Source organism: Hemiscyllium ocellatum, chromosome 2 (assembly GCF_020745735.1).
Source record: "Hemiscyllium ocellatum isolate sHemOce1 chromosome 2, sHemOce1.pat.X.cur, whole genome shotgun sequence".
Classification (NCBI taxonomy): Eukaryota; Metazoa; Chordata; class Chondrichthyes; order Orectolobiformes; family Hemiscylliidae; genus Hemiscyllium; species Hemiscyllium ocellatum.
Window position 1 is genome coordinate 31712295 of NC_083402.1, and position 27788 is coordinate 31740082.

The window sequence follows — 27788 nt, forward strand, 5'->3', positions numbered from 1 at the left end:
TGGTTTGAATAAGCATTAAAATATTCTCTTTCCCTGGTGCTTTAGTGGATGAGTGAGAACCATATGTTATGTCCTTTGACCATGCAGACCATGACGTTCCCTGGTTGGGATGTTACCTGACCTGTTCATTACATTGTGGGTTTCTTCTCCCTCCCCCAACTCATGAAGACCATTAGCTGAAGCTGAATGCCATTAAGTTTAAAAAACAACTTAGTGCAATCCTTGTGGATAGCTGCAAAAAAAAACTGCTTGAATCTGAAATTCAATGTGTTTTTTTCTTACAGATTTTTTTCCATCTGTGAAAAATTGATGCATTTTCAACAAATTGAACCAAATGTTTCTTGTCTGTAGAATTGGACTGTCATCATTTAATAAAATGGTGATTGTTACAGAACTCATTTGGCCTCTGATACAGTGAAATTTCAGCTGTGCCAAGGTGTTTGTTACAGTTACAGTTTCAGTCCAGTTGGAATGTGCATGTCTGTAGCTAATCTGGAATGTTTGCTCTATAAGCAGTCTTGTGTTCAGTACATGAATGAATATTTTGATGAAGTATATCAGTTTGCATTCGTGAACTGTATTCCATTTCTCCTGCAATGAACAATGGAAGATCCCTGAGGCTTGCTGTAAGAGTAGTTAATGGATTGTTTTTCAAAAGCAAGGGCCCCAAAGATCCTCCTCTTTGTCATCTATATATGGCAATACAATCTAAAGGCACGTGATCAGCATTTTTATGACAACACTCGGTTCCACACATTCGCCACCTCTCCTAATCCCTTCTTTCCCTTGTTATCAAAGCCATATGGCTGACACTCTGTCCCAAAGCAACATACAGTTTCTTCAAGTTGAATATTAAGGAAACCCAACACCATTGTGTTGAACTCCTGTCACAAATGCTTCCTCCTGATTTCCAAACCATTTTATCAGTGATCTATTTTTGCAGCTCAGCTTCTGACCTACGTGTTAGACAATATTATCTCCCTCAGGTGCTGTTTCTGTCTGTCCGACGTCTACTGCCAGCACCCTGTCACCTCAGAATAATAACCCTTGACCGTTCCATCCTGAAAAACCATGGTGGTTGCACCTCGCTGGAGTAGCGAGCTGGGACTTGAGTTCTGTGATTCCTTAAGTCATCTCAAAAAGTTAAAAATTGTATCAAAGTAAGCAAAGTCTTTTGGACTCAGTTTCACAGAAAACATGGGCAAGGTTTCTTTTAAATAAAGACTCCCATTATTTATCTCTCATAAGTGGATTCCAACCATAGGTAAACAAGTATGACCTGTTGATGTTTAGCTCTACTGGTTAAAACTCTAATCCCTTCTAAATCTTCTCACACCCTGAAGTCACGTTTGAGTTTCCGACCTTGTGTTTGTTTAACCTATATCCACCTCCAAAACACTTGACCTTTTCCCCCCATCTCTGTTCATCTGTGACTGAGACCCTCATCAGTGCTTTTGTTATTTATCGACTTGACTATTTCAATGTACTCCTGGCTGATCTTGCATGTGTTTCCCTCTATTATGGGAGATGGTGAGGCAGTGATAATGTCACTGGGTTAGTAATTCAGAGGTCCAGAGGAAAATGCTGATCACGTGCCTTTAGATCATATTGCCATATATAGATGTCAAATCCCATCAAGACAACTTTTCGAATTTACACTCCACCAATAAATCTGGAATGTAAAGCTAATCTCTGTAATGACTACTATAAACAAGCAAACATTGTTTGCCTGAAACACCCATCTGGTTCAGTGATGTCCTTTGGGGAAGGAAATCTAGTCAAACTTGCATGTGACTCCAGACCCACAGCAAAGTAGCTCATTCTTAATTGTCAACCAAAACTTTGCCTCAGCCTTTACTGTTGGTGGCCCTGACCTCCTGTTACTTTTGCTCACCGATCTGCATCGGCCCCTGGTCAGGCAGCATTTTAATATTAAAATATTTATTCTTGTTTTCTTCCCATGGCCTTGCACCACCTCATAGTCTATCTCTGTAGTCTCATCCCATCCTGCAATTTTTCGAGATATTTGAATTCCATTAATTTTGGCTTCTTGGGAAATTGGAATCATAAGCTCTCCACTATTAGTGTCTGTGTATTCAGTTGTCTGTGCCCCAAACTCTGGAATTCCAAGCCTATGTCCTTCTCTCTCGCTGTCTCTGTGTCTACCTCTCTCAGTTGCCACTTTTAAGAAAATACTTAAAAACTTATTCCTGGACTAGACGTTTGATAAACCATCTTCGCACCCTTCTAATATCCCTTGTTTGGGTATCGCTGAGATTTTGATCTTGCTATGCTTCTTTGACGGCCTGAAATGTATGCACATGTTAAAGGTGCTATATAAATGTAAGTTGTTGCTTTTTCTTGCTTCTAAAGTGTCAGCTTTACATTCAGTTTCATCTGCAATTTTCTGTTTACTCATTCCGCTGAATAGAATCCCGACAGTGTGGAAGCAGGCCATTTAGCCCATCAAGTCCACACATACCCTCTGAAGAGCATCCACCCAAACCTAGCCCCCTACCCTATCCCTGTAACTCTGTATTTCCCATGGCTAATCCAACTAGCTTACATATCCCTGAATGCTAAAGGCTAATTTACCATGGCCAATCCACCTAACATGCACATCCTTTAGTCTGTGGGAGAATGTGCAAACTCCACATAAAGCCGCCTGAGGGTAGAGTCGAACCTGGCACCCTAGTGCTTTGAGGCAACAGTATTCATCACTGAGCTACCATGCTGCCCTTATGCAATAGGAAAATATGTACTTTGAGGTGCAATTATTGATTCTGCTAGACAACTTCTTTTATTATCCTGGGCAAATTCAACAATGTTGAACTGAGTTTCTTAACATTATCCTTTAATAAATTAGCCATGCTATCGCTGCCAATGCCTGAACTCAAAAACATCCTGCTCAATACTGCCACCTCTCAAAACCACAGACATAAAATTCTCTAAGCCATGCTGGTGATTTTCTGGAACTCAACCCTTTTTTATACAAGTCTAAACCATAAAGTTTCAAGTTGAAGAATTGTTGTTCGCACGCTAAGGCAGTGTCCTGTTCGATGTTTATTTTTTAGGCAAAATTAGTAAAATAGATTGTGTGGTTGTTGTGCAGCTGCTTGGAAGCTTGCTGAGCATGAATTTCCTGTTGCATTTCCTGCATTCGTTTGTTTAAAGGCAGCTTCAAACACTTTTGTATCCATGTTGACTGTTGCTAGCCTGGGTTACTATCACGCAGGTAATTTTAAAACTGTGATAATAGATAATAATATGGTAGATTCCACATTTTACAATGAAGTGATACTTCACTAATTGCCTATCATCTCCTGTACCTGTTTTGCTACCCTTTTTTTTCCTGTCCATTGAAATGATTTAGCCTGAATCTAATCTGCTGGCACTTCCTCATTGTCATTTAACATGGTCATATCTCATTCTGATGATGCTTCTAGTAATCTGGAGATACTGTTACTTTTCGGGCACATTTGGAATTGCTCATCCATCAGGTTCTTATTTATTACTCAGGTATTTAGCTTATCAAGGAAACATTTTCCACATAAAATCTTGGATGATCTTCCCAGTCCTTCAGCTCAATGCAAGTTACATAGAATCCCTATAGTGTAGAAGCAGGCCATTCGGAAAGCACCCCATTCAGACCTGCAACCCTACACTTCCTATGGCTAATCCACCCAGCTATACATCTTTGGACTATGGGAGGAAACTGGAGCACCAAGAGGAAACCCACGCATGTGCAAACTCCACGTGGTCAGCCGAGGGTGGAATTGAACCTGAGTCCCTGGTGCTGAAGCAGCACGTACTGAATGCTGAGCTACCATGCTGCCCAATTCTACCATCTGCCAAGACAAGATTTGAACCTAGCTCCCAGAACATTACCTGGATCTCTAGATTACTAATTTAGTCATATTACTATTGGACCATCGTTTCTGTGAATGTTGGGTAAACACAGCGCAAAACTCTTCATTAAGTTACAGAAAAAAAATTTGATGGGTATTTGGATGAAAACGCAGAGAAATGCTAGCTTGTTGTGAGGGAGGGGCTTCTCAAATCTGGAAAATAAACATCTCTTCATAAATTTTCAAGTGCATTAGGTAATGGACTATTCATAAATTGACTGATAGTACTGTATCATCATATACCATGAAGTAATTTTAAAAGAAAAGATTGCCCTTGCTTCGTGTGTGTTAGAATGAACATAAGGCAAACATAGTCTACCTGTCTTAAGCAGTCCATTTGGCAGGTATTATACCATACATTTGTATTTTGAGTGATTGTATCTTTATTTCACTTCATGGATGCAGTTGCCTTTAGCAAGGCAAGTTTATATTGCCCACTCCAGTTGTCCTTTTGATTGTGGTAGTGAGCTGCTGCTGAGTTGCTAGTTAGGCCTTTTCACAAAGCACTTGAGAGTCATCCACTTTGAGGTTCTGGAGTTGCTCTAGGGCAGACAAGCAGAGAACAACAGATTTCCATCCCTAAGAGTTGTTAATGAACTAGTTCGGTCAGTAACAATACGATGATCTTGTGATAACTGTTCTTTAAATTAGGTTTGTGTGTCAGGTTTAATCATTTTAGCTGTTGTGTGGGATTTAAATTCTTGCCTTTGAGTTTCAGTCCAGGCCTCTAAACCAGTAATAGAACAATCATGTAATAGGATAATTATTATGCTAGCATAGAGTCATAGAAATGTACAGCACGGAAACAGACCTTTTGGTCCAACTCGTCCATGCCGACCAGATAACCCAACCCAATCTCGTCCCACCTGCCAGCACCTTTCCCATATCCCTCCAAACCCTTCCTATTCATATACCCATCCAAATGCCTTTTAAATGTTGCAATTATACCAGCCTTCTCCACTTCCTCTGGAAGCTTATTCCATACACATACCACCTTCTGCGTGAAAACGTTGTTCCTTAGGTCTCTTTTATATCTTTCCCCTCTCACCCTAAACCTATGCCCTCTAGTTCTGGACTCACCCACCTCAGGGAGAAGACCATGTCTATTTACCTGATCCATGCCCCTCATTATTTTGTAAACTTCTATAAGGTCACCCCTCAGCCTCCGACGCTCCAGGGAAAATAGCCCCAGCTTATTTAACCTCTCCTTACAACTCATATTCTCCAACCCTGGCAACACCCCTTTAAGTCCTTTCAAGTTGCATAATATCCTTCCGATAGGAAGGAGACCAGAATTGCATGCAATATTTCAAAAGTGACCTAACCACTGTCCTGTACAGCTGCAACATGACCTCCCAACTCCTGTACTCAATCCTCTGACCAATAACGAAAAGCATATCAAACACTGCCTTTATTCTCCTATCTTCCTGTGACATTACTTTGAAGGAACTAAGAGCCTATTTTTAGGATATACGTAGGCAGAGGAAGAGTTAAGTTCTGAGTTTTGTGAAACAAGAGGTTCAGCTGAACATGACTCAGATCAGATAAGAACTTAGTTAACAATGGGGTGCTGGAGGCAAGGGTAATGGTTAAATTAGGTGGAAAAGCAGTCATTATGTAGAGCCATTTGACAATATTGGAAGCATTCAGTATGCAAGGTCAGCTAACAAGGGGAAAAGTATCCATTGTATGAATCCAGTAGACAAGGTTAAGAACGTTCATTGTATAACAGTAAAGGGCTTGGTCTCTGCCACTGATACTCGTTGAGTGTAACGGTCACCCAATTAATGTGTGTTGCCTGATCTGGATGTTCTTCCCTGTAAAAGTCAATTTAGTTCATTGAGAAAGTGCTCTTTCAGAGATCACTGAGAACTCATGTTTCTGTGCACATGGGTGATTGTTCTCTCTTCCTCCAGGTGCCGGAATAAAGTTGGAGGAGGTAAAACTATTCCATGTCTGAGTGTTTTGCTTCGAGGTGGGAAAGGGGATGACACCTGCAGTCCAAGGTCTCTTTGGTCAGCAACATTCCCTCAGACCTTACCATGAAATGTATGAGTGCATAGATTAGAGTGGTGCTGGAAAAGCCAGCAGGTCAGGCAGCATCCGAGGAGCAGGATAATCGATACTTCGGGCAAAAACCCTTCATCAGGAATGAGGACCTTGACTCTAATCTCCAGCATCTTTAGTAACCACCTCCGCCATGAAGTGTATAAGTCCTGCTAAGATTTGCTTTCCCAAAATGCAATACCTTGCATTTATCTGAATTAAATTCCATTTGCCACTCCTCAGCCCATTGGCTCATCTGATCAAGATCCCATTGTAATCTGAGGTAACCTTCTTCGCTGTCCACTACACCTCCAATTTTGGTGTCATCTGCAAACTTATTGACTATAATGCTTATGCTCAAATCCAAATGAAGAAAAGTAGTGGACCCAGCACCAATCCTTGTGGCATTCCACTGGTCACAGGCCTCCAGTCTGAAAAACAACCCTCCACCACCAACCTCTGCCTTCTACCTTTTAGCCAGTTCTGTATTCAAATTGCTAGTTTTCCCTGTATTCCATGAGATCCAACCTTGCTAATCAGTCTCCCATGGGGATCAAATGCCTTAATGAAGTCCATATAGATCACACCTAACCGCTCTGTCCTCCTCAATCCTCTTTTGTTACTTCTTCAAAAAACTCAATCAAGTTTGTGAGACATGATGATAAAATTTTCACGGTGGGCTCTTGATTTGGTAAACCCGATGAAATTTCCATTAGTTGCATTTTGTTGCCATCAATAGTCAGATCTTGACCCCAGCGGCGATTGCAATTTTTTTTACCTCAGTATAACACCTACCTGCCCTCATTGACTTTTTTTGTTCACATAAGAATTGCACTTGGCTAAGAGGAAGGAGAATGCAGATTCTGCCAAAGAATATTTCCCTTTAAGAACAGTGTGCCTTGCACATCCAGTTTGCTCAGGTGATTTTTTTTTTCCCACTCATTTGTGTACTTCAGGCTTTGTTCTGAACTGCTTCATTTGTTCCTTTTATCTGGTTGGCTTTGACCTTGATTATTAAACCAAACCAAACATGTAATCTGTCACTGTTCCTGAAGTCTTGCACTACCATAATTCATTACAATTTAATTGACAGCTTCAAATTGCTTCTAGAGTAGTTTATCAAAAAATCAATTGTGTTCCTTCTCCTGAAGTTTTCATTTTTACTTTCAGTTACCCATTCTGCTTTATTGATGTGAAATGTGGTGGGATACTTGTTGATGAAGGCCTGCTAGATTCAATTCCATTCCATGTTTTCAACTTCTGGTCCATGCAGTTTCAGGTTTTGCAGGTCATGTCAAATAACAGATGCTTTTCCTGTTTGTGCATACATGGTTACCACCCATTCTGTTGACCTTCTGCATAAATGTGATCATTTCCGGAAGCTACACTGACAGAAAGACTTCCAAGTTTGAGTTCATCGACTCTTCTCTTTCGCTGACAACTCTTCTTCCTCACCCCTAATAAACATACAAGGTTCTCATTTTTTGGCAGCTTTGATAGGAAAGTGTATGCTCGTGGAATTTACTTAGGAAGTGTTTGCACAAAGCGCCTCCGAAAGAAACCACACGAACAAGACTTCAGTTCTGAAGCAAAAGCAGAATAGGTTGGAAATGTTCAGTAGGTCAGGCAACTTGTGTTCGGAAAGAAGCAGAGCTGAGGTTTCAGATTGTGGTCCTCTATCGAGTAATAGACAAAAGTTTGGATCAGCTCACACTTAGAGGGCTGAATGTGGAACAACTACAGGGAATGCGAGAGAAACTCAGCAGGTCTGGCAGTATCTGTGGAGAGAAATAGAATTAGTAGAGTCACTCTGGAGCAGAGTCCTATCAGATTTGAAATACTAAATATTTCTCTCCATAGAGGCTGTCAGATTGTCTGTCTGAATTTCATAAGCCTCCTGTGTTTGTTTCAGATTTCCAGCATCTAGAATGTTTTGCATTTATGATGATAGAATGTGGGAAGCTGGCCAAGCACAGATAGTCAAATCCAAGGTTACCAACAGAATGGGTGAGGTTTTCAGTGGCAAATATGTTAAAACAGGGTGGAAAATGGAAATGCCACAGAGTTGGAAATAGTTCGTCTTCGTGATGGCTTAGATTAAAAGGGGGAATAAATCGATGGTTAGGAAATGGATTTTGTTTGGGGACTGAATACAAAATGAGTGTGCTTTTTGGCAGCGAGTTCCAGATTTCCTCCGCTCTCTGAATGAAATTATTTTTTGTTGAATCCTCTCTAAACCTCCTACTCTTTCCCTTAAAACTGTGCCCACTAGTTGTTTACCTCTCTCTGTTCAAGGGAAAAGTTTCTCCCTTGTCTATGCTGCTCAAAACTTTGTGCACCTCACTTGGATCTCTCCTCAACCTCTTCTCTTTAAAGAAAACAGCCTCAGTCTATCTGGACTCTCTTCATTGCTGAACCATTCCAGTCTATGCAACGTCCTGGTGAGTCTCTTCTGTATCCTCTGTGGTGCAATAACATCCTTCTAATAGTGTAGTGACCAGAACCGTAAACAGTACTCCAGCTGTGTTCTAACTTTATGTACAGCTCCACCATAAGCTTGTTTCTCTTATATTCAGCGCCTCAACTAATAAAGGAAACTATTCCATATACCCTATTGTATTGGCCCTGCTGCCTTCAAGGATCTCTTACATCAAGGTCCCTCTGTAATTTCTGGGGTCCTACCATTCAACATGCACTCCTTTGCCTTGTTAGGTCTCTCAAAATATGTTACTTCACATTGATCATTAAATTCCCTTTGTCACTGTTTAGCTCATCTGACCAGCCTGCCTATATTGTCCTATAGTCTATGGCTTTCCTCCTTGTTATTTACCACCCACCAATTTTCATGTTATCTGCAAGCTTTCTGGTCATAGCTCATACCTACACTATTCTGGAAGTAATAAATAGCATGGGACCCTGTGCTACACCAGTAGATGCCACAGGGTTCCAGTCACAAAAACACCCTTTGAACATCACCCTCTGCCTCCTGTCACCTAAACCAGTTTTGGATCAAATTTGACTAATTGCCCTGAATCCTATGTGCTCTTAGTTTCTTAACCAATCTGCCACGTGGAAACTTGACCTTACTGAACTTTATGCAGAACACATCAACTGAGCACTACCCTCATCTGTGTACCTAGTTTTCTCATGATTGTGCTTCTCTGAACCACTTCTTTTCCACATGAGATGTGAATTGTTCTCAAGTGGCATAGTTTGAGTTACTCCCTTTGTATGGTGGAGAGAAGAAAGTTGGGGTCGGGAAGTTCATGTGAGTAATGAATGTGACTGGAAGAGGGGAGAAAAATTCATGTGCAGTAGGAATCTTGAAGTGTGAGGCACTGTCATTGCTGTTATATGTGGCACAGGCCCGGCCTATTTCCAGAACCTGTGCTGCTGCAGTCACCCAGGCCATCTTCCAATTTATATGGAGGTCAAAGATGGACCAGGTCTGAAGGGACTCGCTGTACAAAGATCTGGGCAACGGGGGAAAAAAATACACCCAATGCCACCCTCAACCCTGATGGCCACCTTTGTGTGTGGCTGCATCAAGCTGTGGATCCCCGGTACGCAAACACCAAGTGTCACCTACGTACTGAGGTTCAACCTGTCCCCGGTGTTGCGAAGGATGGGCCTGGCCTCGCTGCCGCGGAACGCTCTGAGTAGTTGGACCGTTCCATATCACCTGCCCTTCATGGAGAAGTTTATGAAGAAAAACACCTCTGACCACAAGTCCATCTGGAAGTGGTCAGCACGTAGTGTCCTTGAGACCCTTCGGGGAAAAGGAGAGGGCGGATCCTATTGAGCGGTTCCCTGACCAGACTGTCAAAGCCATTTGGCAGAATGCCTCATCGCCAGAACTTTCCAGCAAGCACCAAGACATGGCTTGGCTGGTGGTGAGAAGGGCTCTGCCTGTGAGATTCTTTATGCATGCAAAAGCCCTTCATCAGGAAGAACAGGGGGCCCACTGATGCTCTGCTGATGCCTCAGTTAAATATGTGGACATATGATGCATAAATCTACAGACCTGTGTATAAAAATGATAAATTTTGAACTTGGTTTGTAAATGTTTACGTATGTATGGCATGACCAACTGTACAGACCATCAAATTATTTTTTGAATAAAGTATATTTTTGAAATGAAAAGAAGTAGGAATCTTGAAGCAGGAGTATGCTGAAATGTTCAGTATGCTCAAACGGTCCTGTTTATGGATCTTGGGAGGCAGAATCGGGCAGTTCAGGGTCAGGAGACTGAGGGATAGGAACCTGGGATTGGGTGAGGGAAGGCATCCAGAGGGGCTGGAGTCAGTGGCAGCCTTGAAGATAAAGGCTTGTTGTTTGGTAGGGCTATGGACTTGGCAGGTGTAGGAGAGGTCAAGGAGCTAATGTTTGACCTCTGCAGGGTAGAGGTCAGTCCACTATGCAGCAACAGCACTGTCCTTGTCAGCAGATTCCATAACATTGGGTTTGGGCATCGGAGAACAGAGTGAATGCGTTTTTTAGGAGCTGGAGAAGTGTTAAATTATTCTACTTGGATGAGCATGTGGAAATATTTAATAGAAGTTTTTAAAATATGAGGAATCATGATTACACAAAGTGATGGGAAATTGTTTCCAGTGGTAACAGAGTTGATAATTGGAGGATCTCAATGTAATTTGCAAAAGAGATAGCACTGAGATGGGTCACTTCTTTCTATGTTGAGTGCTATGTTCTGGTACATGCTGTCTGAAAACATGGTAGTAGCCCAGTCAGTGGTAAATTTGAAGGGGTCATTTGAAGGACATCGGAAATATAAATACTTGCAGGTCATCAGAGCAGGAACAGGAGATTAGAGGCTAATCAACTTCTTCAAAAAGTTGACATGTGTGATGGGCTGAATGGTCTCCTTGTATGAGGTAGCTCTCTTATTTAATGTAGCAAGCATTTCAGCAATTTTCAGGGTTGACCTTCATGGTACATTACAGTCCTGACATTTGTGCTTTATCTGTTTGTTTTGGAACCTTCTTTAATTAAAGTTCCAAAATTACTTTTCCTGGTTACCTGGTATGAGTGGCTAATTTAAACTGCTTTCATTTGAGTACCTAATGATGAATTGGATTTCAAAAAACTCTTTGAATTCCAACTCCACATTTTGTTATGTACCAAGCAAACTAAAATATGTAAATATTTACTTTGCTCGTTGTGAGCACTTGCTTTCCATGCAAATTGCTTCCTGGCTAATTGTACGGCTTCTCATATGAGTTACTTTGGATAGCATGATCCATAAACAAACCATGTTTGTATATAAGAACTATGCTGATAGGTCTGTAGTTCATCACCAAAATTGTTGATAGAGCTTAAAGCATGTGGTATCACTAGGGGGGGAGGGGGAGGAGAAGGTGAGCGTAATTCTTTGCATTGTATGTTGTAGTTCAGCATTGAGTTTGCAAGTGATTTCTGCGTAACACATTAAACTATTCAGTTTTCTTATTTACCTTGAAGAGACAATGCTTCATGTTTAGTGTTAAATTATTTGGAAACAACATTTATGGAATACAAGCATACAAGATTCTTCAGGGACTTTGCAGGGAAGATGTAAAGAGTTTGTTTCCATTTGCAGAACAGTATAGGATTACAGAGCCTAAACTCAGAATAAGGGATGGCCCAGTTAGGGCAGAAATGGGGAGGAAATTCTTCTGAGTTGGTCGTGAATTTGTGGAATTGTTTACTGCAGAAGTGGTTGAGGCTGAGTCATTGGGTACAATCTGTGATCACTAAGTGAATTGAGGTTTATGGGGAAAGGCTGGGAATGTAAAATTGAGGATGATCAGATAAGCAATGATCTCGTTGATGGAGTGGACTCAATGACTAAATTCTTCTGCTAATACACCTTATGGCCTTACAGTTATGGACACAATTATTACTTAAATATTTCTCCCTACTTAAGCTAGAATTGATTGCTTAATTGCTAAATATTGATTGCTCAATCAATATTTTCTGCGATTATTGAATTTCACATACCTATGGTTTTGTCATCAGCACTTGACTTCCAAGGTGAGCCTTTGACTACTCATTTTAGAGACCACCCAAATCCATCTGCAGCATAGCTGAAGTGATTGTCGTAGCCCAGGGACTGGTCTTTCACTCAGCTTGACACTTCCAAATCTCACCCAAAGTCTGTGTTTCAGATAAAGCAATAGGAAGCGCTGCAGACACATACTTGAAAGAAAGGCAAAGGATGGATACTGAAGATACTGAGTGTTAAAAGTGGAGAAAACAGAACTAGCTCTGAAGAAGGGTCACTGGACCTGAAATGTTGGCTTTGCTTTCTCTGTACAGATGCTCCCTGACCTGCTGAGTTTTTCCAGCAATTTTTGTTTTTATTAAAAGTGGAAGATCTGAGTGAGGCAGCTGAAGACAAGATATGAAGAGAACTCCATAAATGACTGGTAGCAGGGCAGGAGCAGAAGGAGGCTGAAGGTGAAAGAGGAAAAATTATAGTGGGCTGGGTAATTAAGGCTAATATCCCAACATTTTAAAAACTCACTTGGCTCTGTCCATCCTCCAATTTCACGTTGACCTGAAGAATCAATGAACTGTCCCAAGAATAAATATTTTTGGAGGCACAGAGTAAAGTTTCCTGGTTAATTAATGTGAGTGAAAGGGAAGAAGATATGTGGTGTCAGTAGAATCGATTCCTAGGAGTGATGCGAGTTAAGAGTAAAACCAGTCGTCTGGTATTGTGTAAAATCAGTGCTCATGAAAGATGCGCAGACAGGTTTCCAGGGTCTGCAGTATTTTGTTTTATGAAACGCAAGTTATTGAATGCTCAGAACCAGTTGAAATAATTAAACTGGAAAGAAGTTGGTCGTGATATGATACTGAAGTCTTTTCTTTTAATTTTAAAAAAAACCCTTTAAATCCAGTTCAAGCTAGTCACAATGCAGTTTTGAAGAAGTCACTGGACCCAAAGCATTAACTGTGCTTTCTCTCTACAAATGTTGCCAGACCTGCTGAGCACTCCCAGCAATTTCGATTTTTGTTTCTGATTTCCAGCATCTGCAGTTCTTTTGTATTGCAAGTGAATTTGTGTTTAATTTGCTTGATGCATTATGGATTTTCTGACTACATTTCCTTATTTCCCAGTGAAAGCTGACTCATTTTGAAATGAAGGAGTAGAAGCCATTTATTCTAAAAAGATTATATGGTGAAAATGCTTTGCGCAGAGCACATGGAAACAAATTTGGAGAAGCACATTTAGTATCTCTAATTTTCATAAATTTGTGTATATTTGAACACAGCATATCTGTAGCTGCATTTTAATGTGGTGTAATTTTGCTGTAAGTAAGTGCTGTGAAATTGAGGGAACTGCAGAATTTGCAGGCAAGCTCTATAATATGCAATACAACTAATTTCCACTCATTTGAGCTGTGAAGCTTTTAGCTTTATGAATGGACTTCCTGTTATTGAGGGTGTCTATCTGCCTTTCCAGGGGTACTACATAATACATGCAAAGAGGAAAAAAAATCATGCTGTGATAGTATGATGAACTACATTCATTATCATTGCTTAATTCTGTTAATTGGTTTGTAACAGCAGTTTTGCAGGATATGGTGAACTGATCAATTAATAAGACTTTCTTAATAGCTTATAATTGCTATGATTGTGGTGATATGACCTTCGATATAGTCGAAACCATAGGGCATGACTTGCTGTCAAAGTTACATGAGGCTAATGATGATTGTGGTTATTTATGCAAACTCTGATCTGAATCTAGTATGTTGTCTTCCTGCTGTTAGATTCAAGGATGTCACTGGCTGCAGAGTACACAGAGTGGAGGGTGATTAGCCAATGGTAATGGCTTTTATTGGTTGGTACCAATGAAAGAAACAAGTGTGTAGATTCTGCAGATAGAGTTCAGCAAGCTAGGGAACAAACCAGCAAACCAAGATCGCAAAGGTCTGAAACCCTGAAATACTGCTACAGCAATCTCCACATAACTGCAAATGGCATGTGGTCTTTATCTCAGAGATTTAAGTTCAGAAGTGGGCATGTCTTCCTGGAGGGATATAGAGACTTAATGAGATCTCACCCAGAGAACCGTGGTGAAGGTTTGGTCCCATTATCGAAGGAAGGATATAATTGCTTTAAAATGAGTGCAGCATCTGTTCACTACATTTATGCTTGGGATAGTGAGTCTGTTTTATATGGATCGATTGAGAAAACTGGTTTGAATTCTCTTGAGTTTTAAGAGTGAGGCTGAAGATCAAAGGAGAGGTGAGGAAAGTAAATGTTCAATGCAGTGAATGGTCTTGGGAGTCATTTAGTTGAGTTGGCTGAATGGCTGGTTTGTAATGCAAAGTGACACCAGCAGCATGAGTTTGATTCCCATATCAACTGAGGACTCTCCTCAACCTCTTAACTCCCACTCCTGAAATGCAATGACTCTCAGGTTAAAACATGACCAGTCATCTCTCTTTGAAAAGAGAGCAGCCCTGTGGTCGCTTTGGTCTGCAACAACTCCCCAGGACCTTACCATTAAGGGTATTGGTCCTGCTCTGATTAGGTCTGGTGTGATCTTTACTGTTATCTGGTTAAAATCTAGAATATTTTTCTTGAGTGTTTAGCGGAGACAGAGTCAATCAGGCTTTTAAAAGCAAACCAGATGATTACCTGAAGGAAAAAAAATTGCAAGGCTACAGGAAAAGTACAAGTTAGTGCAGAAATTAATAATGGCATCTTGAAAAATGTTCATATTACAGAGGAGGTGGTGCTGGATGTCTTAAAACATACAAATGTGGATAACTCCCCAACCCCTGATCAGGTGTATTCTAGGACTCTGTGGGAAGCTAGGGAAATGATTGCTGGAGCCCCATACTGAGATACTTGTATCAGTGATAGTCACAGATGAGGTGCCAGAAAACTGGAAGTTGGCTGACGTGGTGCCTACTTTAAGGAAGATGATGAGAAAAGTCAGGGAATTATAGACTGGTGAGCTTGACATCAATGGTTAAGAAGTTGTTGGAGGGAATCCTGAGGCACAGGATTTACAGGTATTTGTTAAGTCAAGGACTGATTAAGGATTGTCAACATGGCTTTGTGCATGGGAAATCATGTCACACAAACTTTATTGAGTATTGTTTTTGAAGGAGTAATGAAGAGGATTGACTTCAGTAAGGCATTTGACAAGGTTCCTCATGGGAGACTGGTTAGAAAGGTTAGGTCTCATGGAATACAGGGAGATTTAGCCATTTGGATACAGAACTGGCTTGAAGGTAGAAGATGGAGGGGTGGTGGTGGAGGGTTGCTTTTCAGACTGGAAGCCTGTAACCAGTGAAATGCCACAAGGATCGCTGCTTTTCATCATTTATATAAATGATTTGAATGTAAACGTAGGAGGTATGATTAGTAAATTTGAAAATGACCCCAAAATTGGAGGTTTAGTGGACAGTAAAGAAGGTTATCTTGCAGTACAATGGGACTTTGATCAGATGGGCCAGTGGGCCGAGGCGTAGCAGATGGAGTTTAATTTAGATAAATGTGTGCTGCTGCATTTTGGGAAAGCAAATCCGAGCATGACTTGTACACTTAATGGGAAGGTCCAGGGAGTGTTGCAGAACAAAGAGACCTTGGAGTACAGTCTCACAGTTCCTTGAAAGTGGAGTCGCAGGTAGACAGGGTAGTGAAGGAGGTGTTTGGCATGCTTGCTGTCATTGGTCAGAGCATTGAGTATTGGGGATCATGCTGCTGCTGTATAGGACATTGGTTAGGTTACTTTAGGACTGCTGCATGCAACTCTAGTCTGCTCCTTATCGGAAGGATGTTGTAAATCTTGAAAGGGTTCAGAAAAGATTGACAAGGATGTTGCCAGGGTTGTAGCGTTTGAGTTACAGGGAGTGGCTGAACAGGCTGGGGCTGTTTTCCCTGGAGCGTCAGAGATTGGGGGATGATCTCATAGAAGTTTATAAAATCATGAGGGGCATGGATAGAGAGGGTGAATAGCCAACGTCTTTTCGTCAAGGTAGCAAAGTCCAAAACCAGAGCCATAAATTTGAGGTGAGATGGGAAAGATTTAAAAGGGAACCTAAGGAGTAAGGTTTTCGCGCAGACGGTGGTGCATACGTGGAATGAGCTGCCAGAAAATGTGGTGGAGGCTGGTATAATTACAATATTTATCAGGTGCCTGGATGGGTATATGAATAGGAAGGGTTTAGAGGGATTTGGGCCAAATGCTAGCAAATGGGACTAAACTTATTTAGGATATCTGGTTGGCAAGAATGAGTTGGACCAAAGAGTCTGTTTCCATATATCTGTATGGAATATACTTTTGTATATCTCTGACTGGGTAACCTAAGTTGAACCAATCCTTCAGAAACTCAGTACAGACATGACAGGCCAAATAATCTTCCATGCTGTAACCACTCTGTGACTGAGGTCATGGACACTAGTGACTACCCCTATAAGACATAGGAACAGAAGTAGACCATTCTGTCATCAAGTTTGCTCCACCATTTAGAGGGCATGGTTGATTGTCCTCACCTCTACTTTCCTCCCTCTGTTCCATAACTGTTGATTCCCTTATTGATTAAAAATCTGTCTGTCTCAGCCTTGAACATACTTAATGATCCAGCAACTCCAGTCCTCTGCTTAAAGAATTCCACAGACTCATTATCCTCAGAGAGAAAATGTTCCTTTTCATCTGTCTTAAATGAATAATCCCTCACTCTGAGATTTGACTGTCTGGTCCTTGACTCTCCCCTAGGGTGATAAATCTTTCTGCATCTATCTTTTTGAGCCCTGCATGAATCTCCTGAAGAGTGTCATACTGGACTCAAAATGTGAACTCTCTCTTTCTCTCCATAATTGCTGCCAGACTGGCTGAGTTTCTCCAGCATTTTCTGTGTTTGTTGCACATTGTATCTGCCATTTTCAGACTTATTCTTGCCCCTTTAATCACAATATTTTGTGATTGAAGCTTGTTCAAAAGTACAATCTGACCATGCTACAGTGAAGGTAGGCGGGCACCTGACACTGAAGCAACTGTAGCTTCTCAGATTGAGTGATTGTGAAGTTAGTAGCTCAAGGATTGAGGAGTATAAATTAGAGGAGTTAAATTCAATGCCAAATAAAAGTACAGAAAGATCATTAAAAGAGGAATAGCTGATTGGATTAAGTGACTCAAAACCAGTAAAATAATTTGAAAAATTATACTATACCAGACTCTCACTTGTAAACAGTTACGTTGGTGTTAGAGAAGCTGGCTGGCATTAATTAATACATATTGCATTATTAAAAATGTACTTATGTTAAAGTGAATGAGATTTTCCATGGCAAGTATTGTGTGTATGTACTGCTCAAGTATAGTATCTTGATACAATCTAATACATTTCAATTGTGAAGCAGACAGTAAAAGTCATTCTGAAAACAGAGTATCAACTGTTTTCAACCACATGGTTACAGGAAATCAATCACATTCACGTCTGTATATGTCTGGAACAGAACGTCACTGCCTCCTCCACTGATAGACATGTGCCTTGCACTGTCCTGCTCCAGCACTTGGTTCCCTGTGAAGTCTGTTCACTGCCCTGTTGTCACATTCTGCTCAGCGTTCACCATGAGCTGGGCTCTGTAAAACCTACGAACACTTGAAGCTCAAAAAGATTTGCTAAAGAAAACATTTTTGTTTTGGTTCTACAGTTGTCAATATTGAGCGATTCCAAAATATTATATGGTAGGTCTAATTATTCCTCCCCATCGGTTTCATGGTGATCATGACCTACTGCACATGACATCTGATATGCTTTTAGTTCAGTGCAAACATCTCTTAAGAAATGATGCACTCTATGGATTGGTAGGTATTGAGAATATATATTAAACTTTCAAAGCAACTACTTCACTTTGAGAGCTCTATCTTAAGGAGAATAATCTGGAATTTTTGTTCCACTATATTTTAACTGTGTCCTCTTTTGCTACGTAACAAATGGTTCTACGCAACCTGTTCACATCACAGACTTAATAGGCTTAATGGCCTTGTTCTACGCAACACTTTGTATGTCAAGCAATAGTAATTTGATCGTCATCTATTTGAACCGAAGTCAGAGTTGTTGGTTAACACTTGTTGGATCATGTGTTCATGTTTGCAAAATTTGTTGTGGTTCTGTTCGCCGAGCTGGGAATTTGTGTTGCAGACGTTTCGTCCCCTGTCTAGGTGACATCCTCAGTGGTGGGGAGCCTCTTGTGAAGTGGTTCTGTGATGTTTCCTCCAGCATTTATAGTGGTTTGAATCTGCCGCTTCCGGTTGCAGTGGCTGTTATATTGGGTCCAGGTCGATGTGTTTGTTGATCGAATCTGTGGATGAGTGCCATGCCTCTAGGAATTCCCTGGCTGTTCTGTTTGTTTGACTTGTCCTACAATAGTAGTGTTGCCCCAGTCGAATTCATGTTACATGTCATCTGCTTGTGTGGCTACTAAGGATAGCTGGTCATGTTGTTTCTTGGCTAGTTGGTGTTCATGGATGTGGATCGTTATCTGTCTTCCTGTTTGTCCTATGTAGTGCTTTGTGCAGTCCTTGCATGGGATTTTGTAAACTACATTGGGTTTGCTCATGCTGTGTATCGGGTACTTTGTCCTGGTGAGTTGTTGTTTGAGAGTGGCTGTTGGTTTGTGTGCTGTTATGAGTCCTAGTGGTCGCAGTGGTTTGGCTGTCAGTTCAGAAATGCTCTTGATATATGGTAGTGTGGCTAGTGTAGGCTACACCTATACAATGTATTCGCCAAAAACGGATACCCGTGCAATTTCATTAACAGATGCCTAAGGGAAAGACAACGAAATGAGGACATGCCGCAACCCAAAGGACTAGCCACGTTACCAAGAGCATTTCCGAATTGACAGCCAGACAACTGCAACCACTAGGACTCATAACAGCACACAAACCAACAGCCACTCTCAGACAACAGCTCACCAGGACGAAGGACCCGATACCCAGCATGAGCAAAACCAATGTAGTGTACAAAATCCCATGCAAGGACTGCACAAAACACTACATAGGACAAACAGGAAGACAGCTAACAACCTGCATCCATGAACACCAACTAGCCACGAAACGACATGACCAGCTATCCTTAGCCACACACGCAGATGACAAGCAACATGAATTCGACTGGGACAACACTACCATTATAGGACAAGCCAAACACAGAACAGCCAGGGAATTCCTAGAGGCATGGTACTCATCCATAGATTCAATCAATAAGCACATCGACCTGGACCCAATATACTGACCACTGCAACGGACAACCGGAAGCGGCAGATTCAATCCACTACAAATGCCGGAGGAAACATCACAGAAGCGCTTCACAGGAGGCTCCCAAGCAGTGAGGATGTCACCTAGACAGGGGACGAAACATCCGCAACACAAATTCCCAGCTCGGCAAACAGAACCACAACAACGAGCACCCGAGCTACAAATCATCTCACAAACTTTACAAAATTTGTGCTAATGATATTCTAAGAAGTTCAACAAATTAGCATCTTGTGTTAAGCCTCCAATGTTGCACATTTATTGTTTGTCTGAATAAAGAACTGGCATAAAAATATCTGGTTGTGCACAATTGCTGCTATATAAAAGCTTAACCTTTTCATTACAGAAAAACAAACCAGCTTGCAGATTGATCTCTGCTGTTTGGCTGATGGGTGGGTGGCTGCGGTCATATCGTATTGTACCTCTGCCAATTGTTTCTTCACCCTCCTGTAAATCTTTTAGGAGAAATTGAGCAACATGCACATAATACATGGTGTGGTTAGGCAGAGTTTTAAACACTACTTCGATAATCATAGACACATGCTTTGCTGAGTAAACTCTCATTTTAATTCCACTTTTGATTAAGGGTTTTGTCAAATTTATTCAGAACTGAAATGGATTGTGCACAGTTTGTGGAAGGTTATTTTTGTGATGGGGTAAAAGAGCACTCTATCTCACTCATGATGGTAATACTGAGTAAAAATAAATGTCTGTTGTATTGGCTTCTGCCAGGCAGAATTGACCACAGGCTGTGTGGAATAGAAATTTGGAAATTATTTTGCATTCACCTATGCTCTGAATATACTCAAATTCTAGATCCAATAATCAAGACAAGTGATTTGCATTTACTTTGGAAAGTCAATCACAAATTATGACCCTCAGAGTCTCGCTCACACAATCTTGGAATTTGTTGTCTTGGAAATCATAGTCACCGTCACTCATGATCTTGCCAATCACATTTTAGCACAATTGATTTGGAAGTCGTGTTGAATGATAAATCGTTAATACATATTTGGCAAGGGAATTTGAGCCCTAAATATTCCCATTTTAAGTTGTTTGTTCTTATTTGCATCGATTACAATAACACAACATGGGATTTAAAAGAATTTCGTTGATTCTGATACTTGGGCAAATCAGAATTGCTGAATTATACAGGTATTATATTATTGTACTGTCATTTGTATTCTAGCTGTTTGTGATGCAACTTTGCATGGAACTACAAAAAGTAAGAGTCTCCTCCTATCTTATGGAGATATAAATAACATAATTATTTATATATTGAATGTCATTACTGAAACTAAAAGCACCAGATCAATGATTGTTTCTTGGCTTAAAAAAGCCCAGTCATTTTATGCAGTAAAGTTTAGCAAAAGTATTTGTGCTTTCCCAACATAAATGGCTGAACGAGCAAGATTACAGCAGTATAATCATTCGAATGTGCTGTTTAAGAGGCCATGAAGGATTTATTACAATGTAAACATGTCATGCTGCGGATATGGATGCTTTAGACTAAACCAAAGAAAAGTTCCTGAACGAAGTCTGAAATGTAATTCTATATTTATCTGTGGTGTTTATTTCCAGCCATAATAGGTTCTCATTTTGTTCTTCTAAATTGGCCTTTTGTTTTCTCAGAAAATGTAAACAAAATGGTTGCATATATATATATATATATAAAGCACATTGTACATATCTTTCAGGAATTCAAGAATTTCCAGAAAATATCAAAAACTGCAAGGTCCTATCTGTGGTTGAGGCCAGTGTAAACCCTATTTCAAAGTAAGTTTCTGCCAACCTTTCTTGAGTTCATGCATTTATGATCAATCATGAATTTCCATGTACACAATGATGTTATTTATTTTGATGCTGTGTGGAAGTGATAGAGTTAAAGTGGTTTGTTTTGACCATTAATCACAACACTTGCACAATTAGAATATGCTGTATTGCTTTGAATTCTATTCAAGAGAGTCCTTTCTTCACAGAAGTTAATGTTGTATTGGATGTATTGGCAAAAAAGCAAGATTTGTTTACTTTTATCGTGACTTGGTTATATTGTTGGCATCATTAGTAAAATGATAATACAAAAATGGATTTGAAGAATAGTTTTAGTCACCAAGATTTCCAGAGAAAATTATAGTGGAACAACAAAGAGGAAAGTGCCTCTCTGGATGTTCACGGCACCTCTGCTTATTTTGCTTGCTTCTGTGTTTTGCTGGCTCATTCAAAACTTAAAGTCTCACGGAAATTCTGTGAGCATCCAAGTAGTCTCGCAATCCTCAAGTAACAAGAAAGAAGTCCTGAGGTGGACCCTGCTCCAATGCATGCGATAAGTGTCTGTTCTCACATGGAGACTAACTTGTTGCACCATGACAGTGAAAAGTAGCAGTGTGCTCTGAAGTGCAGTATGGCAGTTCGAGATGGGGCACCCTGATGTGATGAAGTTAGTGTGGCTGATGCCAACCTCTCTGGATGGAGTTTGCTGGTGGTCACTGCCCATGGAGTATGCCTCGAAGTACTGTTCAAGAGGGAGTGCTGGAAGTCCCAAGTGGTGAACTGGAGCTGTCAGGTAACCACTCAGGCCTTTTATGTTTGGAGTTGCCATCGTCTAGTATCTCTGGTGAATGGAAGAAGATCAAACTGCATGTGAATGAGACGAGTATAAGTAATAATACGTAAATGGGTCTCTTGCTAATCACTAGAGAGACTCTCTACTTGAACCTTGGGCAGAAAGTCAGACTTCATTTTTTTCAACATTGAGAATTGCATTTTCCAAACTTGCTATGTTTTCCCAACTAATTTGTCATTGCTACTTTGTTCAGGGGTCTGGGAAATTTCGGCATAATGTACAAGTTTGCATTGTCGAAGGAAATGTGAGAATACTACTTTGATGCTTTATATTCATTTTTAAAAGTAGTTAATGGAAATGAATATGTAGGTGCAGGGTAATTATCAAAGAGTTATAAATCAATAAGGTATCGGATACAATATCCTGGTTAGATCTTGTTATTGTACTTTAGAAAAGATGTTATAGTCTCCACTAGACTGCATGAAAAACTTGCTAGAACTCCCTATGTATTGAGTAACATCTGCAACATGAGACTCCAATATCAATGGCAGTGTCAACAAGAATTAAAACTGCTGAATGATTTAATAAAGAGGATACTGGTTTAAGATAGTTGTGAAAAAAGCACAGATGAGAAGAGTCTGAAAGACTGATGGAAGTGGCTTTAATTGTAATGTTCAAGGCTGAATCAGATATACAATTAAAATGGAAGAGGTTAGAGCTATTCGAGAGGGTCTGCATGTATGGGTTGGGGTTGGGCTTGGGGTTACTTGCACAGTTCATTCAAAGCCAACACTCCTAATGGAAGAAATGGCTTCATTTTGTAATTTCTTTTAATAATTCAAAGGAATTGTAACTTGGAAAAAAAGAAAAATAGCCGACTGTTTCATGCATATGGTCACAGTCTGGCTGCTACATAAACTGCTAAAAGTTAAGAGGAGATGGTGAAAGCTGTGCTTACAATATTTAGTCTTTCAAATTTGCAAATTATTCTGTGGAACTGGAGAGTAGCCAGCAGCATCCCTTTAATCAAGGAGGGAAAGATTGATGCTGTAAGTATAGACCAGTGCACTTAGCGTTAGTTATGGGCACGTAACTACACACACTATAATTCAAGTTAAATTTAATGAGCATTTAGACATGGTTGGGTTAATCAAGGGTAACTGACAAAGATTTGATAAAGACAAATGTTGTTTGATACGTGTGATTCTTCTTTCAAGAAAGAGATTAAGTAGCTGAAGGGACCACAGCCAATGTACTCTTTACAATGTCATCTCAAATGAACTACTTAGAGAAAAATAGTAAGCTATCATGGAGGAAATGCTGCATGTAAAATTGTATGGATTAGAAAGAGGGTAAATAAATGTTTCTTCATTTATGGTAGGGTAAGAAATGATAATGTCAGGAATTGACTTTTCGTGCATTTAATTTTGTTTGGACCAAAGTGCAATCTTAAAACTTGCTGACAGACTAAAGATGCAGGTTTGACAAATAACCATTTTAAAAGGCTCAAATGGTTCACTCAGTTAGAGAAGTCAACTGATGGATCGTGTGCACAATTTAATACAGATAAGTGTGAGCAATGTTCTTTGGGGGCTCAATGAAGAGCAGGCGTAGCAATGAGGGATGTGCATTTGCCTAACTTAGTCCATGACCTCAGAAAATCCCAAAGTGCTTCTCAGCGACTTAAGCACTTTTCTGAAGTGTCATCACTATAGTAGCATGGCTGCCCATTTGCATTCAAGCAGTTTACAAGCAGCAATATGATAAACAAAAGATATACCTATGGTTTTTGGAGGCCAGTCACCTGAGCCCCAGGATATGATTGCCATAGTTTCTGAGGGAAGTTTCCTAGCTTTTTCATTAATGATCTTCCCTTCATCAGAATGTCAAAGAATGAGTGTCTGCTGATGATTGCAATTCAACAGTCTAGTGGTATTATTGCCAGACTGTTAATGCAAAGGTTCTGCTAATGTTCTGGAGACCCAGGTTTGAATCCCACCATGGCACGTGGTGGAACTGAATTTCAGATTTTTTTTTTTAAGTTCACAAGTCTAAGATGACCATGAATCCATTGTTGAACCCACCTGGTTAATTAATGTTCTTTAGGGAAGGAAAGGGCATTCATTACATGGTCTAGTCTGCATGTGATTCCAGACTGACACCAATGTGGTTGACTCTTAGCTGCCCTCTGGGGATGGGTAAGATGGGTACTTAGAGATGGGTAATAAATGCTGGCCTAGCCAGTGGCCTCATCCCATGAAGCATTTGTAAAAATTGATACTGTTCACACTTCCTTAGATATAAAATATTCCAGGTCTACATACTGCAAAAGCTGAATAGCATCCAGGTTTATGTTGTTGAGGGATGAGCAACATTTGCAACACATATGCCTGGCAATGATCATGCAAGTAGAATAATCTAGCCACCATCCCTTGATGTTAACATTGTTGAATCCTGACCATCAACATTCTAGGGGTCATCATTGACCAGAAATGGAACCACTGGTCATTCAAGTTCAAAGAGAAGTTTAGAGGCTGGGTATTTAGTGGAGATTGAGTTGCAGGACTCACCTTACAACTCCCCAAAACCTTTCCACTACCTTGACTTGCTAGGCAATGGAAATACTTTTCTACTTGTCTAGAAAAGTGCAGCTTTAATAACATCCAATGGTTACACTGGTACAATCATTCACTTGGTTGGTACACCATCTAACTCTCTCTTCACTGTTGACACACGATGGCAGTGCATACGACCTGCTGCAGCATGTCAAGACTCTTTACACAACAGCTAATGAAACTAGAAACTTAGACCCCACAGAAAGATGGGGAAAGCAGGAGCATGAAACAACACCCCCTGCAGTTTCTTCACAATCTATTGATCTCCTTTCATTACCATGGCACTGAAATCCTGAAAATCTCGGAGAGCATTTACCATTTTGCTGCAGTGGTTCAAAGATGACTTTGAAGGCAGTTGGGAATGTACAGTGAGCACTAGCCTTGCCAACAATGCTTAGATAGATACGTAGAAAACAGCAGTACATGTAGGCCTTTCAGCCCTTTGAGCCTGCTCTGTCATTCCTTCTGATGATGGCTAATCAACAACTCAGTAGTCTCTTCCTGCTTTTTCCCAGTATCCTTTGAAATCATTTGCCCCAAGTGCTGATTACCGCACCTCCTTGATATCAAGCAATGCTTTGGCTCAATTGCTGTCTGTGCTGGTGAAGTGGAGAAACCTTTCCTCATCACAGTCCTAAATGGTTTGCCCCATATCCTTAGACCGTGACCCCTGGTTCTGGATTCTCCTGTCACCAGCCGCATCCTATAGTAACCCTGTACACTCACTCTATATCAAGAACATTCTTCCTCAGAAAAGGAGACCAAAGATGCACACGATACACCAGGTATAGTCTCACCAAAGCCCTGTACAATTGCAGCAAGACATCCCTGCTCCTGTATATGAATCTCCTCACTATGAAGGCTAACATATTATTTGCCTCCATGATTATCTGCTGCACCTGCATGCTTACCCTCAGTGACTGGCATACAAGGACGCCCAGTTCTTGTTACACATTGCCCTCTTTCAGTTTTTATCCATTCAGATGATGATCTGTATTCCTGTTTTTGCTCCCAAAGTAGATAACCTCACGCTTATCCACATGATGCTGCACCTGCCATGTATTTTCCCACTCGGCTTGTCCAAATCTCATTGAAGCACTCTGCATCCTCCTCACAGCTCACACTCCCATCCAGTTTTGTGCCACCTGTAGCCTTGGAGATATTACACTTATTTACCTCATCTAAATCATTAATGTGTATATATATAGTAAACTGCTAGGGTACCCTGCAGTACCTCAATAGTCATTGCCTGATGTTCAGAAAATCTCTCTTTCCTGTCTACCAAGCAGTTTTCTTTCAACTTCAATGCATTACCCCCACCCCATTCATGTGATTCAATTTGACACATTAATTTCTATGTGTTACTTTATTGAAAGATCTCATGGATGAGTCACCTTTATAAAAGCAGGAGGAGTCTGCTTTAGCCGCATTTGTTGAGGAATTAATACTTAGCAGTGTACTGGGGAAAATCCTGTTTAAAAACTTGCGCAAGACTTAATGAGGGGGTCAAAGCAGTCAGGAAAGTAAATTTGAGACTGCTATCTGACCAGCATGATTTTATCAATGGGCAAGGATCAAAGGGCTGAATGGCCTATTTCTGATTGATATGTTTGTAAGGGATTCAATGAAGAATTTTTGATATAATGTAAGACTATATTCTCTGGATTGAACCCAGTGATAAAGAGCTCAAGAACTTAGTATGCTAAACTGTGGAGAAATTTCCTCAGGGATAGAGTTGTTGGAACATAGCATGCTATAGTAAAGGGTGTGGTTCACACAGAAACCATTGCTGCATAGAATCCCTACAGTGTGGAAGGAGGCCATTCAGCCCATTGAGTCCACATCAACCCACTGAGGGTTCCATCCAGATCCAGGCCCCTACCCTATCCCTGTAACCCTGCATTAACCACAGCCAAGCCACTTAACCTGCACATCTTCAGACTGGGTGGAAACTGGGGATTCACGTGGAGACCCATGCAAACGTGGGGAGAATGTGCCAACTCCACAGATAGTCATCCAAGGCTAAAATTGAATCCAGATCCCTGGCACTGAGAGGCAGCAGTCCTAACCACTGAGCCACCAGTGACCCTCATTGTTTAAAAAAATTGAAGAAATATTTAAGAAATAAGGAAATGACAGGACGGTCCTTGAGTGGCTTGATCACGTTACTAGATTTAGATTGGTGAATGTGAAACAAATGACTGTTCTAATCCATTCATGGCCCATACGAGTATATTTTGAAATGAGAAAATGACAATTAGCTCACCCAAATGGCTGTCTTATTTTTACGTCTAACAGGGTCCGGTGTTCTTTGAGCAATGTTTAATGGAACTCTCTTTCCTAATGTTTCAAATGAATTGGAATTCACTTCACTTCGTCACTAATGGCTATTTCCTAAATGGGAAGGCCTTTGTAAGGAGGGAGAAAACAGGATTCAGCAAACTTTGAGTGGTGATGGAGTATGGTCTGTGGAGAACAATCAATTTCATCCAAGATGTGCAGGTTAATTGGATAAGCCTTGCTAAATTACCCACAGAGTCCAGTGATGTGCAGGCTTGGTGGATAAGCCGTGGGAAATGTGGGGTTACAGGAATAGAGTAGCAGGATGGGCCTAGGTGCTCTTCGGAAGTTTGGTGTGGACTTGGTGGGCTGAATGGCCTGCTTCCACACTGTGGAAATTCTATGATCATGTTGTGAAGTGAATCAGGGCATGTTTTAATGTAACTCCATATCCCGTCTTTGTAAACTAAATAACCTGACGTCGAATTCCTGCCTTGGGTTGCTTTAAACGGCCCAACTTCATGGCTCAGTGACCCAGAACTTGGAATGATTCTTACTGATTTTTGGTAGAAATCCTCCTTTCTTGTCTTAAGGACAATATTCATTCACCCGCTTCCATCAGTAACATGGTTGAATTGAAACTTTGCTGCATCAAGCATTGACATGTTTCAGTGCCCATACTATTCTAAGTCAGATTCTCCCTGGTTTCAGTTGAGATTTCAAACAGGATGAAATAACTGACCGACATTCCATCAAAATCAACTTCCAAATCCGTAAACTCTGCCACCTAGAAGGTTAAGGACCGCAAAGGCATGGCAAGCTCCCCCTCTGAACCACATGCTGTCCTACATTGCCATTGCTACCCTGTTGTTGGGTCCAAATCCTGAACACTCCACCAAGAATAGCTTCTGAGGCATGATGTGATGCAACTGTGACCTTGCGGATCATGTGACCAACTCTGCCAGCAGGTTGGAACTAGAGTAGCTTAGGATAGAGATGTTTCTTGCACGTTTGTAGTATAAATAAATACTGTTTGCAGAAAAAATACTGTCTCCAGGTCTGGCTTGAGCTTATCAGAAAAGTCAAAGCCACACCAAAAC

General features: G+C 40.8%; 1 protein-coding gene across 9 annotated transcripts in view; it reads left to right on the top strand.

Annotated features, from left to right (window-relative positions):
• The window catches only part of erbin (erbb2 interacting protein), a 256213-nt gene that overhangs the window by 119121 nt on the left and 109304 nt on the right, over positions 1–27788 (top strand). For all 9 annotated transcript variants that reach the window (XM_060835501.1, XM_060835530.1, XM_060835475.1 and 6 more), the window contains one exon: positions 20928–21006. In XM_060835501.1, the coding sequence (XP_060691484.1) occupies positions 20928–21006 (79 nt within the window). The remainder of the gene's footprint in view (positions 1–20927; positions 21007–27788) is intronic.